Source organism: Salmo salar, chromosome 22 (genome assembly GCF_965601325.2).
Source record: "Salmo salar chromosome 22, fSalSal1, whole genome shotgun sequence".
Lineage (NCBI taxonomy): Eukaryota > Metazoa > Chordata > Actinopteri > Salmoniformes > Salmonidae > Salmo > Salmo salar.
In genome coordinates, this window is record NC_138312.1 from 63,735,001 (window position 1) to 63,752,622 (window position 17,622).

At 45.2% G+C, this 17,622-nt stretch overlaps 1 protein-coding gene across 1 annotated transcript in view; it reads left to right on the forward strand.

Annotated features, from left to right (window-relative positions):
• Positions 1–16,239, forward strand: part of phf2 (PHD finger protein 2) — a 130,255-nt gene extending 114,016 nt beyond the window's left edge. Inside the window, exons 20-23 of the mRNA XM_082967765.1 lie at positions 886–907; positions 5,297–5,406; positions 6,501–6,888; positions 13,829–16,239. Coding sequence (XP_082823891.1) covers positions 886–907; positions 5,297–5,406; positions 6,501–6,888; positions 13,829–13,917 — 609 coding nt within the window. The 3' untranslated portion in view covers positions 13,918–16,239. The remainder of the gene's footprint in view (positions 1–885; positions 908–5,296; positions 5,407–6,500; positions 6,889–13,828) is intronic.
• Positions 16,240–17,622: the final 1,383 nt, after the last annotated feature.

The following is a 17,622-nucleotide window of genomic DNA, read 5'->3' on the forward strand; positions in this document are numbered from 1 at the left end:
ATACAGCCCCACAGGTACACTACACCTGTCACTCCATACAGCCCCACAGGTACACTACACCTGTCACTCCATACAGGTACACTACACCTGTCACTCCATACAGGTACACTACACCTGTCACTCCATACAGCCCCACAGGTACACTACACCTGTCACTCCATACAGCCCCACAGGTACACTACACCTGTCACTCCATACAGCCCCACAGGTACACTACACCTGTCACTCCATACAGCCCCACAGGTACACTACACCTGTCACTCCATACAGCCCCACAGGTACACTACACCTGTCACTCCATACAGCCCCACAGGTACACTACACCTGTCACTCCATACAGCCCCACAGGTACACTACACCTGTCACTCCATACAGCCCCACAGGTACACTACACCTGTCACTCCATACAGCCCCACAGGTACACTACACCTGTCACTCCGTACAGCCCCACAGGTACACTACACCTGTCACTCCGTACAGCCCCACAGGTACACTACACCTGTCACTCCATACAGCCCCACAGGTACACTACACCTGTCACTCCGTACAGCCCCACAGGTACACTACACCTGTCACTCCATACAGCCCCACAGGTACACTACACCTGTCACTCCATACAGCCCCACAGGTACACTACACCTGTCACTCCATACAGCCCCACAGGTACACTACACCTGTCACTCCATACAGCCCCACAGGTACACTACACCTGTCACTCCATACAGCCCCACAGGTACACTACACCTGTCACTCCATACAGCCCCACAGGTACACTACACCTGTCACTCCATACAGCCCCACAGGTACACTACACCTGTCACTCCATACAGCCCACAGGTACACTACACCTGTCACTCCATACAGCCCCACAGGTACACTACACCTGACACTCCATACAGCCCCACAGGTACACTACACCTGTCACTCCATACAGCCCCACAGGTACACTACACCTGTCACTCCGTACAGCCCCACAGGTACACTACACCTGTCACTCCATACAGCCCCACAGGTACACTACACCTGTCACTCCATACAGCCCCACAGGTACACTACACCTGTCACTCCAGTACAGCCCCACAGGTACACTACACCTGTCACTCCATACAGCCCCACAGGTACACTACACCTGTCACTCCATACAGCCCCACAGGTACACTACACCTGTCACTCCATACAGCCCCACAGGTACACTACACCTGTCACTCCATACAGCCCCACAGGTACACTACACCTGTCACTCCATACAGCCCCACAGGTACACTACACCTGTCACTCCATACAGCCCCACAGGTACACTACACCTGTCACTCCATACAGCCCCACAGGTACACTACACCTGTCACTCCATACAGCCCCACAGGTACACTACACCTGTCACTCCATACAGCCCCACAGGTACACTACACCTGTCACTCCATACAGCCCCACAGGTACACTACACCTGTCACTCCATACAGCCCCACAGGTACACTACACCTGTCACTCCATACAGCCCCACAGGTACACTACACCTGTCACTCCATACAGCCCCACAGGTACACTACACCTGTCACTCCATACAGCCCCACAGGTACACTACACCTGTCACTCCATACAGCCCCACAGGTACACTACACCTGTCACTCCATACAAAGTGTCAGTCCCATGTTTCATGAGATGAAATAAAAGATCCCAGAAATGTCTTGCAAATTTTGTGAGACAAATGTGTTTATATCCCTGTCGGTGAGCATTTCTCCTTTGCTAACCTTTATGTGGGTCATTTTGAAGAACATTTTGTTAGCAATGAAAACAAAAATACATTTTTTGAATAAATTCCTTCAGTGGTATGGATATATTGAAGACATGTTTCACATATGGTGAGGACCATGAGAAGATCTGTTAGATTTTATGGCATTACTCAATGACATTGACCCCAATCTCTAATTCACTGTTGAACGTGACACTAAACGTGTTCATTACTTCGATATGTGGAATTGAGAAATCAATTGGAACCCTGTTTACAACTCTGTATAGAAAAGAAATGGACAGAAATACTCTATTACAGGGAGACAGCTTCCACCCTGAGCCATTAAAAAGAGGACTTCCTAGAAGCCAGTTTTTCAGACTGCCATTCTCCACAGAGGATTATCTAGAAAAAAACGGAGATGCACAATAGGTTTCTAAGAAGAGGCTATTCTCCACAATGTGTGGATGAAGCTCTTCATTTGGCATTAGGGGAAACGGATCAACTGCTACCAAAAAAAATGACTAACTAGGGCTCAAGGACTTTCTGGAATGTTCACCACCACATAGACTTTAACTCGTGCAAAGATGCTGTCAAGGAAACACTGGCTTGTTTTATAATGGGACCAGCAACAAACACCGGCTTGTTTTAAAATGGGACCAGCAACAAACACTGGCTTGTTTTATAATGGGACCAGCAACAAACACTGGCTTGTTTTAAAATGGGACCAGCAACAAACACCGGCTTGTTTTATAATGGGACCAGCAACAAACACTGGCTTGTTTTAAAATGGGACCAGCAACAAACACTGGCTTGTTTTATCATGGGACCAGCAAGGAACACTGGCTTGTTTTATCATGGGACCAGCAAGGAAATACCGGCTTGTTTTATCATGGGACCAGCAACAAACACTGGCTTGTTTTATAATGGGACCAGCAAGGAACACTGGCTTGTTTTATCATGAGACCAGCAAGGAACACTGGCTTGTTTTATCATGAGACCAGCAAGGAACACTGGCTTGTTTTATCATGAGACCAGCAACAAACACTGGCTTGTTTTATAATGGGACCAGCAAGGAACACTGGCTTGTTTTATCATGGGACCAGCAAGGAAGACTGGCTTGTTTTATCATGGGACCAGCAAGGAACACTGGCTTGTTTTATCATGGGACCAGCAAGGAAATACCGGCTTGTTTTATCATGGGACCAGCAACAAACACTGGCTTGTTTTATAATGGGACCAGCAAGGAACACTGGCTTGTTTTATCATGAGACCAGCAAGGAAGACTGGCTTGTTTTATAATGGGACCAGCAAGGAACACTGGCTTGTTTTATCATGGGACCAGCAACAAACACTGGCTTGTTTTATAATGGGACCAGCAAGGAACACTGGCTTGTTTTATCATGAGACCAGCAAGGAAGACTGGCTTGTTTTTTCATGGGACTCAGTTCTGCCAGCTGAATTTAAGAACTCACCAACTGCCAGGCTCTTTTACATCCTCTTCCGAATGGTAGCTATTAATGCAGAGGATGAGCACAGAGCAACAATATGAGGTGAAGTGTGAATGTTTCTGCCGCCCACATACAGGAAAACGGTTCCAAATAAATGACATTATTACGTGCTTCACCACCCATGTTATTTACATGATTAAATGTCCATGTGGGCTGTGCTATGTCTGTAAAACCTCTCAAACAGAGAATTAGTGAACGTAAAAGCATAATCAGTGGAAACGTCGGGGATTATCCTGTCGCAGTACATTTTAATGACCTAAAACATGACACGTCTACTTTTAGATTTTGTGGCTTTAGTGAAAGTTACGACATTTCCTAAAAGTCTTAATGATGAGATGCCTATGTATGTTATGTTGTAAACGTGAACATGAATTAATGCCACCACTTCAGCCTTTTCTGAGGTTTTTTTCCTGCACTGTACCCAGTGATTTATGAAAACGTACTTGATAGGTCGATGTCCTCCTTGTGGTTTTTACAGACTTGTTTAATACGTTTTATGTACACACATTATTTGAAAATGTATGAAATGCACATTGTTAAATTTGGTAACACTTGCTTTTTTTCTCTCGACTCCAACCCCATTAGATTCATTGAACGGAAATTATAAACACTCACAAAAGCTCTGACGAAGGCCTTGAGGCCGATACATGAAGCTTATTAAAGAGCAGTGATACTATCCAGAGCAGTGACCAGAGCAGTGATACTATCCAGAGTAGTGATACTATCCAGAGCAGTGATACTATCCAGAGCAGTGATACTATCCAGAGCAGTGACCAGAGCAGTGATACTATCCAGAGCAGTGATACTATCCAGAGCAGTGGTACTATCCAGAGCAGTGATACTATCCAGAGCAGTGATACTATCCAGAGCAGTGATACTATCCAGAGCAGTGATACTATCCAGAGCAGTGACCAGAGCAGTGATACTATCCAGAGCAGTGGTACTATCCAGAGCAGTGATACTATCCAGAGCAGTGATACTATCCAGAGCAGTGATACTATCCAGAGCAGTGATACTATCCAGAGCAGTGATACTATCCAGAGTAGTGATACTATCCAGAGCAGTGATACTATCCAGAGCAGTGGTACTATCCAGAGTAGTGGTACTATCCAGAGCAGTGATACTATCCAGAGCAGTGGTACTATCCAGAGCAGTGATACTATCCAGAGCAGTGATACTATCCAGAGCAGTGATAATATCCAGAGTAGTGATACTATCCAGAGCAGTGATACTATCCAGAGCAGTGATACTATCCAGAGCAGTGATACTATCCAGAGCAGTGATACTATCCAGAGCAGTGGTACTATCCAGAGCAGTGGTACTATCCAGAGCAGTGATACTATCCAGAGCAGTGATACTATCCAGAGCAGTGGTACTATCCAGAGCAGTGATACTATCCAGAGCAGTGATACTATCCAGAGCAGTGATACAATCCAGAGCAGTGATACTATCCCGAGTAGTGATACTATCCAGAGCAGTGATACTATCCAGAGCAGTGATACTATCCAGAGCAGTGGTACTATCCAGAGCAGTGATACTATCAGAGTAGTGATACTATCCAGAGCAGTGATACTATCCAGAGCAGTGATACTATCCAGAGCAGTGGTACTATCCAGAGCAGTGATACTATCCAGAGTAGTGATACTATCCCGAGTAGTGATACTATCCAGAGTAGTGATACTATCCAGAGCAGTGGTACTATCCAGAGCAGTGATACTATCCAGAGCAGTGGTACTATCCAGAGCAGTGATACTATCCAGAGTAGTGATACTATCCAGAGCAGTGTGGTGGTTTCTTATTTGTTACCATGCACCTGCAACAAAGGTAGCTCAGATTTGCGAGTGCCTTTAGAATTTTTAAAGTATCTGTGACCAACAGATGCATATTTGTATTCCCAATCCATAGATTAGGGCCAAATTAATTTATTTCAATTGACTGAATTCCTTATATGAACTGTAGCTCAGTAAAGTCTTTGAACTTGTTTTATGTTTTTGTTCTGTATAGATGCATGTATTGTCTGAGCTGTGAAGTGAGTGTTATGATGTCTCTGTGGTTGCAGCGCGTGTCGGTCCCTCTGTGCTTCGTCAGGCGAGGCCGGCCAGAGAAGGAGCGCGAGTGGCTTCCATCGAGACCGGACTAGCGGCTGCCGCAGCCAAACTCTCACACCAGGTTAGTTGGGAAGAGTGTTGTTGGGGGGGGGGGAAACTCACCAGGTTAGCTGGGAAGAGTGTTGTTGAATGGGGAAACTCACCAGGTTAGCTGGGAAGAGTGTTGTTGAGTGGGGGGACTCACCAGGTTAGCTAGGAAGAGTGTTGTTCCTCTAGTCGTCTCACCTCAGGGTTATGTTCCTCTAGTCTCTCCTCAGGGTTATGTTCCTCTAGTCTCACCTCAGGGTTATGTTCCTCTAGTCTCTCCTCAGGGTTATGTTCCTCTAGTCGCCTCACCTCAGGGTTATGTTCCTCTAGTCTCTCCTCAGGGTTATGTTCCTCTAGTCTCTCCTCAGGGTTATGTTCCTCTAGTCTCTCCTCAGGGTTATGTTCCTCTAGTCTCACCTCAGGGTTATGTTCCTCTAGTCTCTCCTCAGGGTTATGTTCCTCTAGTCTCTCCTCAGGGTTATGTTCCTCTAGTCTCACCTCAGGGTTATGTTCCTCTAGTCTCTCCTCAGGGTTATGTTCCTCTAGTCTCTCCTCAGGGTTATGTTCCTCTAGTCTCTCCTCAGGGTTATGTTCCTCTAGTCGTCTCTCCTCAGGGTTATGTTCCTCTAGTCTCTCCTCAGGGTTATGTTCCTCTAGTCTCACCTCAGGGTTATGTTCCTCTAGTCGCCTCTCCTCAGGGTTATGTTCCTCTAGTCTCACCTCAGGGTTATGTTCCTCTAGTCTCTCCTCAGGGTTATGTTCCTCTAGTCTCACCTCAGGGTTATGTTCCTCTAGTCTCTCCTCAGGGTTATGTTCCTCTAGTCTCTCCTCAGGGTTATGTTCCTCTAGTCTCTCCTCAGGGTTATGTTCCTCTAGTCGCCTCTCCTCAGGGTTATGTTCCTCTAGTCTCTCCTCAGGGTTATGTTCCTCTAGTCTCTCCTCAGGGTTATGTTCCTCTAGTCGCCTCACCTCAGGGTTATGTTCCTCTAGTCTCACCTCAGGGTTATGTTCCTCTAGTCGTCTCTCCTCAGGGTTATGTTCCTCTAGTCTCACCTCAGGGTTATGTTCCTCTAGTCTCACCTCAGGGTTAGGGCTCTGGGGTTCTGTGTTAATATTTGTTTTTCCCAGAAGGAGCAGCAGAAGACCAAGAAAAAGCAGAAGAGCACAAAAAAGAAGCCCCCTGCTGCCGTGAGGGAGGAGGAGGAGGAAGATGAGGAGCCAGTGAGGAAGCTGAGCAGGGACAGCAGTTCTCCAGAACCTGACGCGGGCCGGGACTCCGAGCCAGGTCAAACCGACCATGAATACTCCTCTGGGGCAGGAGGGAAGCAGGCTGTGGGGCCCCAACCCATGGCACCTGGAGTCTTCCTTACGCAGAGACGACCCTCAACGTTTTCATCATCTCACAACAATAACAACAACAACACGGCCAAGGGGGAGCGAGGAGCCGGAGGAGGAGGAGGAGGAGGAGGAGCGGGAGGAGCAGGAGGAGCGGGAAAAGGTGACGCAAAGGGCGAAGGTAAGTGATTTCGTCCACAGGGGAATACCACACATGCATTCCGTAATGTTGGTTGGTGTGGTAAAGTTCAGTAAAGAGCCTTTCAAGTAATTTACGCCTCACCGCTAACAAGATTAACTGTTGCTTTCCATTGATACTAAATGGTCCTTCTAGCCGGGGACGATTCACCTATATACACTGGTGCCCCTATTATATACACTGGTGCCCCTGTTATATACACTGGTGCCCCTGTTATATACACTGGTGCCCCTGTTATATACACTGGTGCTCCTGTTATATACACTGGTGCTCCTATTATATACACTGGTGCCCCTATTATATATCCTGGTGCCCCTATTATATACACTGGTGCCCCTATTATATACACTGGTGCCCCTGTTATATACACTGGTGCCCCTGTTATATACACTGGTGCCCCTATTATATACACTGGTGCCCCTGTTATATACACTGGTGCCCCTATTATATACACTGGTGCCCCTATTATATACACTGGTGCCCCTGTTATATACACTGGTGCCCCTGTTATATACACTGGTGCCCCTGTTATATACACTGGTGCCCCTATTATATACACTGGTGCCCCTGTTATATACACTGGTGCCCCTATTATATACACTGGTGCCCCTATTATATACACTGGTGCCCCTGTTATATACACTGGTGCCCCTGTTATATACACTGGTGCCCCTATTATATACACTGGTGCCCCTGTTATGTACACTGGTGCCCCTGTTATATACACTGGTGCCCCTATTATATACACTGGTGCCCCTGTTATATCAAATTTCAAATCAAATCAAATTTATTTTTATATAGCCCTTCGTACATCAGCTGATATTCTCAAAGTGCTGTACAGAAACGCAGCCTAAAACCCCAAACAGCAAGCAAAGCATGTGAAAGAAGCACGGTGGCTAGGAAAAACTCCCTAGGAAAAACTCCCTAGAAAGGCCAAAAACCTAGGAAGAAACCTAGAGAGGAACCAGGCTATGAGGGGTGGCCAGTCCTCTTCTGGCTGTGCAGGGTGGATATTATAACAGAACATGGTCAAAATGTTAAAATGTTAAAATGTTCATAAATGACCAGCATGGTCAAATAATAATAATCATAGTAGTTGTCGAGGGTGCAACAAGCATGTCCGGTGAACAGGTCAGGGTTCCATAGCCGCAGGCAGAACAGTTGAAACTGGAGCAGCAGCACGGCCAGGTGGACTGGGGACAGCAAGGAGTCATCATACCAGGTAGTCCTGAGGCATGGTCCTAGGGCTCAGGTCCTCCGAGAGAAAGACAGAAAGAGAGAAAGAGAGAATTAGAGAGAGCATATTTAAATACACACAGGACACCGGATAAGACAAGAGAAATACTCCAGATGTAACAGACTGACCCTAGCCCCCCGACACATAAACTACTGCAGCATAAATACTGGAGGCTGAGACAGGAGGGATCAGAAGACACTGTGGCCCCATCCGATGATACCCCGGGACAGGGCCAAACAGGCAGGATATAACCCCACCCACTTTGCCAAAGGCACAGCCCCCACACCACTAGAGGGATGTCTCCAACCACCAACTTACCGTCCTAAGACAAGGCCGAGTATAGCCCACAACGATCTCCGCCATGGCACAACCCAAGGGGGGGGGGGGGGGGGGGGGGCGCCAACCCAGACAGGAAGACCACGTCAGTGACTCAACCCACTCAAGTGACGCACCCCTCCCATGGACGGCATGGAAGAACACCAGTAGGCCAGTGACTCAGCCTCTGTAAAAGGGTTAGAGGCAGAGAATCCCAGTGGAAAGAGGGGAACCGGCAAGGCAGAGACAGCAAGGGCGGTTCGTTGCTCCAGCCTTTCCGTTCACCTTCACACTCCTGGGCCAGACTATACTTAATCATAGGACCTACTGAAGAGATAAGTCTTCAGTAAAGACTTAAAGGTTGAGACTGAGTCTGCGTCTCTCACATTGGTAGGCAGACCATTCCATAAAAATGGAGCTCTATAGGAGAAAGCCCTACCTCCAGCCGTTTGCTTAGAAATTCTAGGGACAATTAGGAGGCCTGCGTCTTGTGACCGTAGCGTACGTGTAGGTATGTACGGCAGGACCAAATCGGAAAGATAGGTAGGAGCAAGCCCATGTAATGCTTTGTAGGTTAGCAGTAAAACCTTGAAATCAGCCCTTGCCTTAACAGGAAGCCAGTGTAGGGAGGCTAACACTGGAGTAATATGATCAAATTTTTTGGTTCTAGTCAGGATTCTAGCAGCCGTATTTAGCACTAACTGAAGTTTATTTAGTGCTTTATCCGGGTAGCCGGAAAGTAGAGCATTGCAGTAGTCCAGCCTAGAAGTAACAAAAGCATGGATTAATTTTTCTGCGTCATTTTTGGACAGAAAATTTCTGATTTTTGCAATGTTACGTAGATGGAAAAAAGCTGTCCTTGAAACAGTCTTGATATGTTCTTCAAAAGAGAGATCAGGGTCCAGAGTAACGCCGAGGTCCTTCACAGTTTTATTTGAGACGACTGTACAACCATCCAGATTAATTGTCAGATTCAACAGAAGATCTCTTTGTTTCTTGGGACCGCCTAGAACAAGCATCTCTGTTTTGTCCGAGTTTAAAAGTAGAAAGTTTGCAGCCATCCACTTCTTTATGTCTGAAACACAGGCTTCTGGTGCCCCTGTTATATACACTGGTGCCCCTGTTATATACACTGGTGCCCCTGTTATATACACTGGTGCCCCTATTATATACACTGGTGCCCCTGTTATATATACTGGTGCCCCTGTTATATACACTGGTGCCCCTGTTATATACACTGGTGCCCCTGTTATATACACTGGTGCCCCTATTATAGACACTGGTGCCCCTGTTATATACACTGGTGCCCCTATTATATACACTGGTGCCCCTGTTATATACACTGGTGCCCCTGTTATATACACTGGTGCCCCTGTTATATACACTGGTGCCCCTATTATATACACTGGTGCCCCTATTATATACACTGGTGCTCCTATTATATACACTGGTGCCCCTGTTATATACACTGGTGCCCCTGTTATATACACTGGTGCCCCTATTATATACACTGGTGCCCCTGTTATATACACTGGTGCCCCTGTTATATACACTGGTGCCCCTGTTATATACACTGGTGCCCCTGTTATATACACTGGTGCCCCTATTATATACACTGGTGCCCCTGTTATATATACTGGTGCCCCTGTTATATACACTGGTGCCCCTGTTATATACACTGGTGCCCCTGTTATATACACTGGTGCCCCTATTATAGACACTGGTGCCCCTGTTATATACACTGGTGCCCCTATTATATACACTGGTGCCCCTGTTATATACACTGGTGCCCCTGTTATATACACTGGTGCCCCTGTTATATACACTGGTGCCCCTATTATATACACTGGTGCCCCTATTATATACACTGGTGCTCCTATTATATACACTGGTGCCCCTGTTATATACACTGGTGCCCCTGTTATATACACTGGTGCCCCTATTATATACACTGGTGCCCCTATTATATACACTGGTGCCCCTGTTATATACACTGGTGCCCCTGTTATATACAATGGTGCCCCTATTATAGACACTGGTGCCCCTGTTATATACACACTGGTGCCCCTGTTATATACACTGGTGCCCCTGTTATATACACTGGTGCCCCTGTTATATACACTGGTGCCCCTATTATATACACTGGTGCCCCTATTATATACACTGGTGCCCCTATTATAGACACTGGTGCCCCTGTTATGTACACTGGTGCCCCTATTATATATCCTGGTGCCCCTATTATATATCCTGGTGCCCCTATTATATATCCTGGTGCCCCTACTGTATATCCTGGTGCCCCTATTATATTTCCTGGTGCCCCTATTATATATCCTGGTGCCCCTATTATATACACTGGTGCCCCTATTATATACACTGGTGCCCCTACTATATATCCTGGTGCCCCTATTATATATCCTGGTGCCCCTATTATATATCCTGGTGCCCCTACTATATATCCTGGTGCCCCTATTATATATCCTGGTGCCCCTGTTATATACACTGGTGCCCCTATTATATACACTGGTGCCCCTATTATATACACTGGTGCCCCTATTATATATCCTGGTGCCCCTATTATAGACGGTGCCCCTGTTATATACACTGGCGCCCCTATTATATACACTGGTGCCCCTGTTATATACACTGGTGCCCCTGTTATATACACTGGTGCCCCTGTTATATACACTGGTGCCCCTATTATATACACTGGTGCCCCTATTATATACACTGGTGCTCCTATTATATACACTGGTGCCCCTGTTATATACACTGGTGCCCCTGTTATATACACTGGTGCCCCTATTATATACACTGGTGCCCCTATTATATACACTGGTGCCCCTGTTATATACACTGGTGCCCCTGTTATATACACTGGTGCCCCTATTATAGACACTGGTGCCCCTGTTATATACACTGGTGCCCCTGTTATATACACTGGTGCCCCTATTATATACACTGGTGCCCCTATTATAGACACTGGTGCCCCTGTTATGTACACTGGTGCCCCTATTATATATCCTGGTGCCCCTATTATATATCCTGGTGCCCCTACTGTATATCCTGGTGCCCCTATTATATTTCCTGGTGCCCCTATTATATATCCTGGTGCCCCTATTATATATCCTGGTGCCCCTATTATATACACTGGTGCCCCTATTATATACACTGGTGCCCCTACTATATATCCTGGTGCCCCTATTATATATCCTGGTGCCCCTATTATATATCCTGGTGCCCCTACTATATATCCTGGTGCCCCTATTATATATCCTGGTGCCCCTGTTATATACACTGGTGCCCCTATTATATACACTTTTGCCCCTATTATATACACTGGTGCCCCTATTATATATCCTGGTGCCCCTATTATATATCCTGGTGCCCCTATTATATATCCTGGTGCCCCTATTATATACACTGGTGCCCCTATTATATACACTGGTGCCCCTATTATATACACTGGTGCCCCTATTATATACACTGGTGCCCCTATTATATATCCTGGTGCCCCTATTATATACACTGGTGCTCCTATTATAAATCCTGGTGCCCCTATTATATACACTGGTGCCCCTATTATATATCCTGGTGCCCCTATTATATACACTGGTGCTCCTATTATATATCCTGGTGCCCCTATTATATATCCTGGTGCCCCTATTATATATCCTGGTGCCCCTGTTATATACACTGGTGCTCCTATTATAAATCCTGGTGCCCCTATTATATATCCTGGTGCCCCTATTATATACACTGGTGCCCCTATTATATATCCTGGTGCCCCTATTATATATCCTGGTGCCCCTATTATATACACTGGTGCTCCTATTATAAATCCTGGTGCCCCTATTATATATCCTGGTGCCCCTATTATATACACTGGTGCCCCTACTATATATCCTGGTGCCCCTATTATATATCCTGGTGCTCCTATTATATACACTGGTGCTCCTATTATATACACTGGTGCTCCTATTATATACACTGGTGCCTCTACTCAACAAATTGGATGCAGTCTATCACAGTGCCATCCGTTTTGTCACCAAAGCCCCATATACTACCCACCACTGCGACCTGTATGCTCTCGTTGGCTGGCCCTCGCTTCATATCCCGCACCAAACCCACTGGCTACAGGTCCCCCTTATCTCAGCTCACTGGTCACCATAGCAGCACCCACCTGTAGCACGCGCTCCAGCAGGTATATCTCTCTGGTCACCCCCAAAGCCAATTCCTCCTTTGGTCGTCTTTCCTTCCAGTTCTCTGCTGCCAATGACTGGAACGAACTACAAAAATCTCTGAAACTGGAAACACTTATCTCCCTCACTAGCTTTAAGCACCAGCTATCAGAGCAGCTCACAGATCACTGCACCTGTACATAGCCCATCTATAATTTAACCCAAACTACTACCTCTTCGCCTACTGTATTTATTTATTTATTTATTTTGCTCCTTTGCACCCCATTATTTCTATTTCTACTTTGCACTTTCTTCCACTACAAATCTACCATTCCAGTGTTTTACTTGCTATATTGTATTTACTTTGCCTCCATGGCCTTTTTTGCCTTTACCTCCCTTATCTCATCTCATTTGCTCACATTGTATATAGACTTATTTTTCTACTATATTATTGGCTCTAGGTTTGTTTTACTCCATGTGTAACTCTGTGTTGTTGTATGTGTCTTGGCCAGGTCGCAGTTTTAAATGAGAACTTGTTCTCAACTTGCCTACCTGGTTAAATAAAGGTAAAATAAAATAAAAAATATACACTGGTGCCACTATTATATATCCTGGTGCCACTATTATATATCCTGGTGCCCCTATTATATATCCTGGTGCCCCTACTATATATCCTGGTGCCCCTACTATATATCCTGGTGCCCCTATTATATATCCTGGTGCCCCTATTATATATCCTGGTGCCCCTATTATATACACTGGTGCCCCTATTATATACACTGGTGCCCCTATTATATACACTGGTGCCCCTATTATATACACTGGTGCCCCTATTATATATCCTGGTGCCCCTATTATATACACTGGTGCCCCTATTATATATCCTGGTGCCCCTATTATATATCCTGGTGCCCCTACTATATATCCTGGTGCCCCTATTATATATCCTGGTGCCCCTATTATATATCCTGGTGCCCCTATTATATATCCTGGTGCCCCTATTATATATCCTGGTGCCCCTATTATATACACTGCTAAACATATTATATACACTGGTTTCCCTTACTATATTTATACTTGTGCCCTCATTTTTCACATCCACATTGTACTAATCAATCTAAGAGTTAATCACTGTTGAATTCCTGATTTGTTTTTCTAAGATTTCTGCTTTCTGCCTCTATGTGCCCCTCAGCGAAGCGGCTAAAGAAAGGCATGGCGACGGCCAAACAGAGACTAGGAAAGATCCTCAAGATCCACCGCAACGGGAAGCTCCTCCTGTAACAGGAAGTGACTCACTGAGGATCATTGCCATTGGCTCCTGCAGTACTCTTAGCCTATGAACTGGCCCCGTCTCCCATCTCCTTTCCTTTGATTGGTGCTGGGCTAACAGACAGACTGAAACAGTCACCATTGGTTTTTGCCTATACTTAAAGTGTACAGAATAATTGCTAGAAATATTTTTTAAGAAAAAAATGTGTCATTTTACTACAGTCAGTTTATCAGGGGGTCGCTATGCTAGTGTTAAACTAGGCCTGCAGCCCAAACGGCAGCCTATTCCCTTTAAGGACCCTGGTCAAAAGTAGTGCGCTATAAAGGGAATAGGCTGCCATTTGGGACGCCGCCAAGAAGTACATTGTCGTCATTCCAGGACCCTGAAAGTATCCCTTACATGTATTCAGTTGGATGGCACTTATGTGGGGGTGGGGTTGAGGGTTAAAAGGTAGTTTATAGAGAATTCATTACTACTATTTGGATGTGGCTTATCATTACCTTGCAATATTGTTTAAGAATTTAGGAAATAATTGTTGCTTTCTGTCCTCCCCCAGACCAGACCTAGCCTGAAATACAGTCTTGTTTGTGTTAACAATCCAACCCCTCAGACATGTTAGGCATGACTAGGAGTGGAACGTTAGCACAAACCCAGGCCTTCACTAGATACATTCACCTCCACGCTGTTCCTTTGGTTTGCTAAGTACTATCAGTTACGATATTTATTCTCCTAATATACTGTTTCATGTCATAGACGGGGGGGGGGGGGTTTGAAGAAGAAGCCCCCCCAAAAAAGGCACTTATAGTAACAACTTGTGAAGGGATTTTCAGAGTTATGTCCGATATGTCAGTATGATGATTGTTCCAGTGGCTCAACTGGATTTCTCTGGTTGTTAGAACGGTTTGAAACTAATGTTTTTCACACCCAAACAAACACGTCATCGTTATTTCACAATGTGCCGTTTAGTTCCGTTTTGAAGACTTATCTTAAGATGGATATTGTGATTATAGACCGTATGAATTACCTACTTAAACACAGTAAACAAATAACCAAATGTGTAATATTGTTCTAAATTTGCACATACTGTATATTACCACAGCTGGTAAATTATCCTTAAAGAGATATAATGTGGTATTATTGTCATGCATTATTTAATAAGGATTTATTTGGTATTTCCATATCAATATTCCAGAATCTAACAATGACTGTATTGCCAGTCAATTGAAACCCTCTTTCCCAAATGGCACCCTATTCCCTATATAGTGCACTACTATAGACCAGGGCCCTATTCCCCTATATAGTGCACTACTTTAGACCAGGGCCCTATTCCCTATGTAGTGCACTACTTTAGACCAGGGCCCTATTCCCTATATAGTGCACTACTTTAGACCAGAGCCCTATTCCCTATATAGTGCACTACTTTAGACCAGGGCCCTATTCCCTATATAGTGCACTACTTTAGACCAGGGCCCTATTCCCTATGTAGTGTCCAGAGTTTGACCAGGGCCCTATTCCCTATGTAGTGTCCACAACGTTTGACCAGGGCCCTATTCCCTATGTAGTGTCCACAACGTTTGACCAGGGCCCTATTCCCTATATAGTGTCCACAACGTTTGACCAGGGTCCCTATTCCCTATGTAGTGTCCACAACGTTTGACCAGGGTCCCTATTCCCTATGTAGTGTCCACAACGTTTGACCAGGGCCCTATTCCCTATGTAGTGTCCACAACGTTTGACCAGGGTCCCTATTCCCTATGTAGTGTCCACAACGTTTGACCAGGGTCCCTATTCCCTATGTAGTGTCCACAACGTTTGACCAGGGTCCCTATTCCCTATGTAGTGTCCAATGTTTGACCAGGGTCCCTATTCCCTATGTAGTGTCCACAACGTTTGACCAGGGTCCCTATTCCCTATGTAGTGTCCACAACGTTTGACCAGGGTCCCTATTCCCTATGTAGTGTCCACAACGTTTGACCAGGGTCCCTATCTAACTCACTAAAGAAGGATCGTTATTGAAACACTAATCGTTGGGCCTCCTGAAGAACCTGTAAATCCCATAAGTTCTATAATGATAAGCCTCATCCAGCTCTCTCACTGTGGCCACATGGGGATACTTTCACTACTCTGATGGATTTTTAGGCAGCAGCATAGCCTTCATCACTGAAATATGCATCATTTCTATGGCTTATTATTCACATTACAGTATGTAGAATGTAGCTTGTACATAGCCTTTTTCAGGAATACTTTTTGTATCCTTTTTTTTCCTCCCTTAATACTTCATTATTATACATTTCTACTAGTTTTTTATTATAAACAAAATATATGTGAATATATATAGATGTTAGTGTTTTTTGATTTGATTAGACACATGTTGGTTTTCACTTTGTTTATTTGTTATTAGACTGTGTTGCCTGGTAAACAACTGAAGAACAAAATAACATGAAGTCGTATGGCCTTACATTACCGCATACACACAGCTACATTACCGCATACACACAGCTACATTACCGCATACACACAGCTACGTTACCGCATACACACAGCTACGTTACCGCATACACACAGCTACGTTACCGCATACACACAGCTACATTACCGCATACACACAGCTACATTACCGCATACACACAGCTACATTACCGCATACACACAGCTACATTACCGCATACACACAGCTACATTACCGCATACACACAGCTACGTTACCGCATACACACAGCTACGTTACCGCATACACACAGCTACATTACCGCATACACACAGCTACGTTACCGCATACACACAGCTACGTTACCGCATACACACAGCTACGTTACCGCATACACACAGCTACGTTACCGCATACACACAGCTACATTACCGCATACACACAGCTACATTACCGCATACACACAGCTACGTTACCGCATACACACAGCTACGTTACCGCATACACACAGCTACGTTACCGCATACACACAGCTACGTTACCGCATGCACACAGCTACGTTACCGCATACACACAGCTACATTACCGCATACACACAGCTACATTACCGCATACACACAGCTACATTACCGCATACACACAGCTACATTACCGCATACACACAGCTACATTACCGCATACACACAGCTACATTACCGCATACACACAGCTACATTACCGCATACACACAGCTACATTACCGCATACACACAGCTACATTACCGCATACACGGCTACATTACCAGCTACATTACCGCATACACACAGCTACATTACCGCATACACAGCTACATTACCGCATACACAGCTACATTACCGCATACACAGCTACATTACCGCATACACACAGCTACATTACTGCATACACACAGCTACATTACTGCATACACACAGCTACATTACCGCATACACACAGCTACATTACTACATACACACAGCTACATTACTACATACCCACAGCTACATTACTACATACCCACATCTACATTACTACATACACAGCTACATTATTACATACACACAGCTACATTACATTACTATATATAGACAGCTACATTACCACATACACACAGCTACATTACTACATACACAGCTACATTACTACATACACACAGCTACATTACATTACTATATACACACAGCTACATTACTACATACACACAGCTACATTACATTACTACATACACAGCTACATTACTACATACACACAGCTACATTACATTACTATATACACAGCTACATTACCACA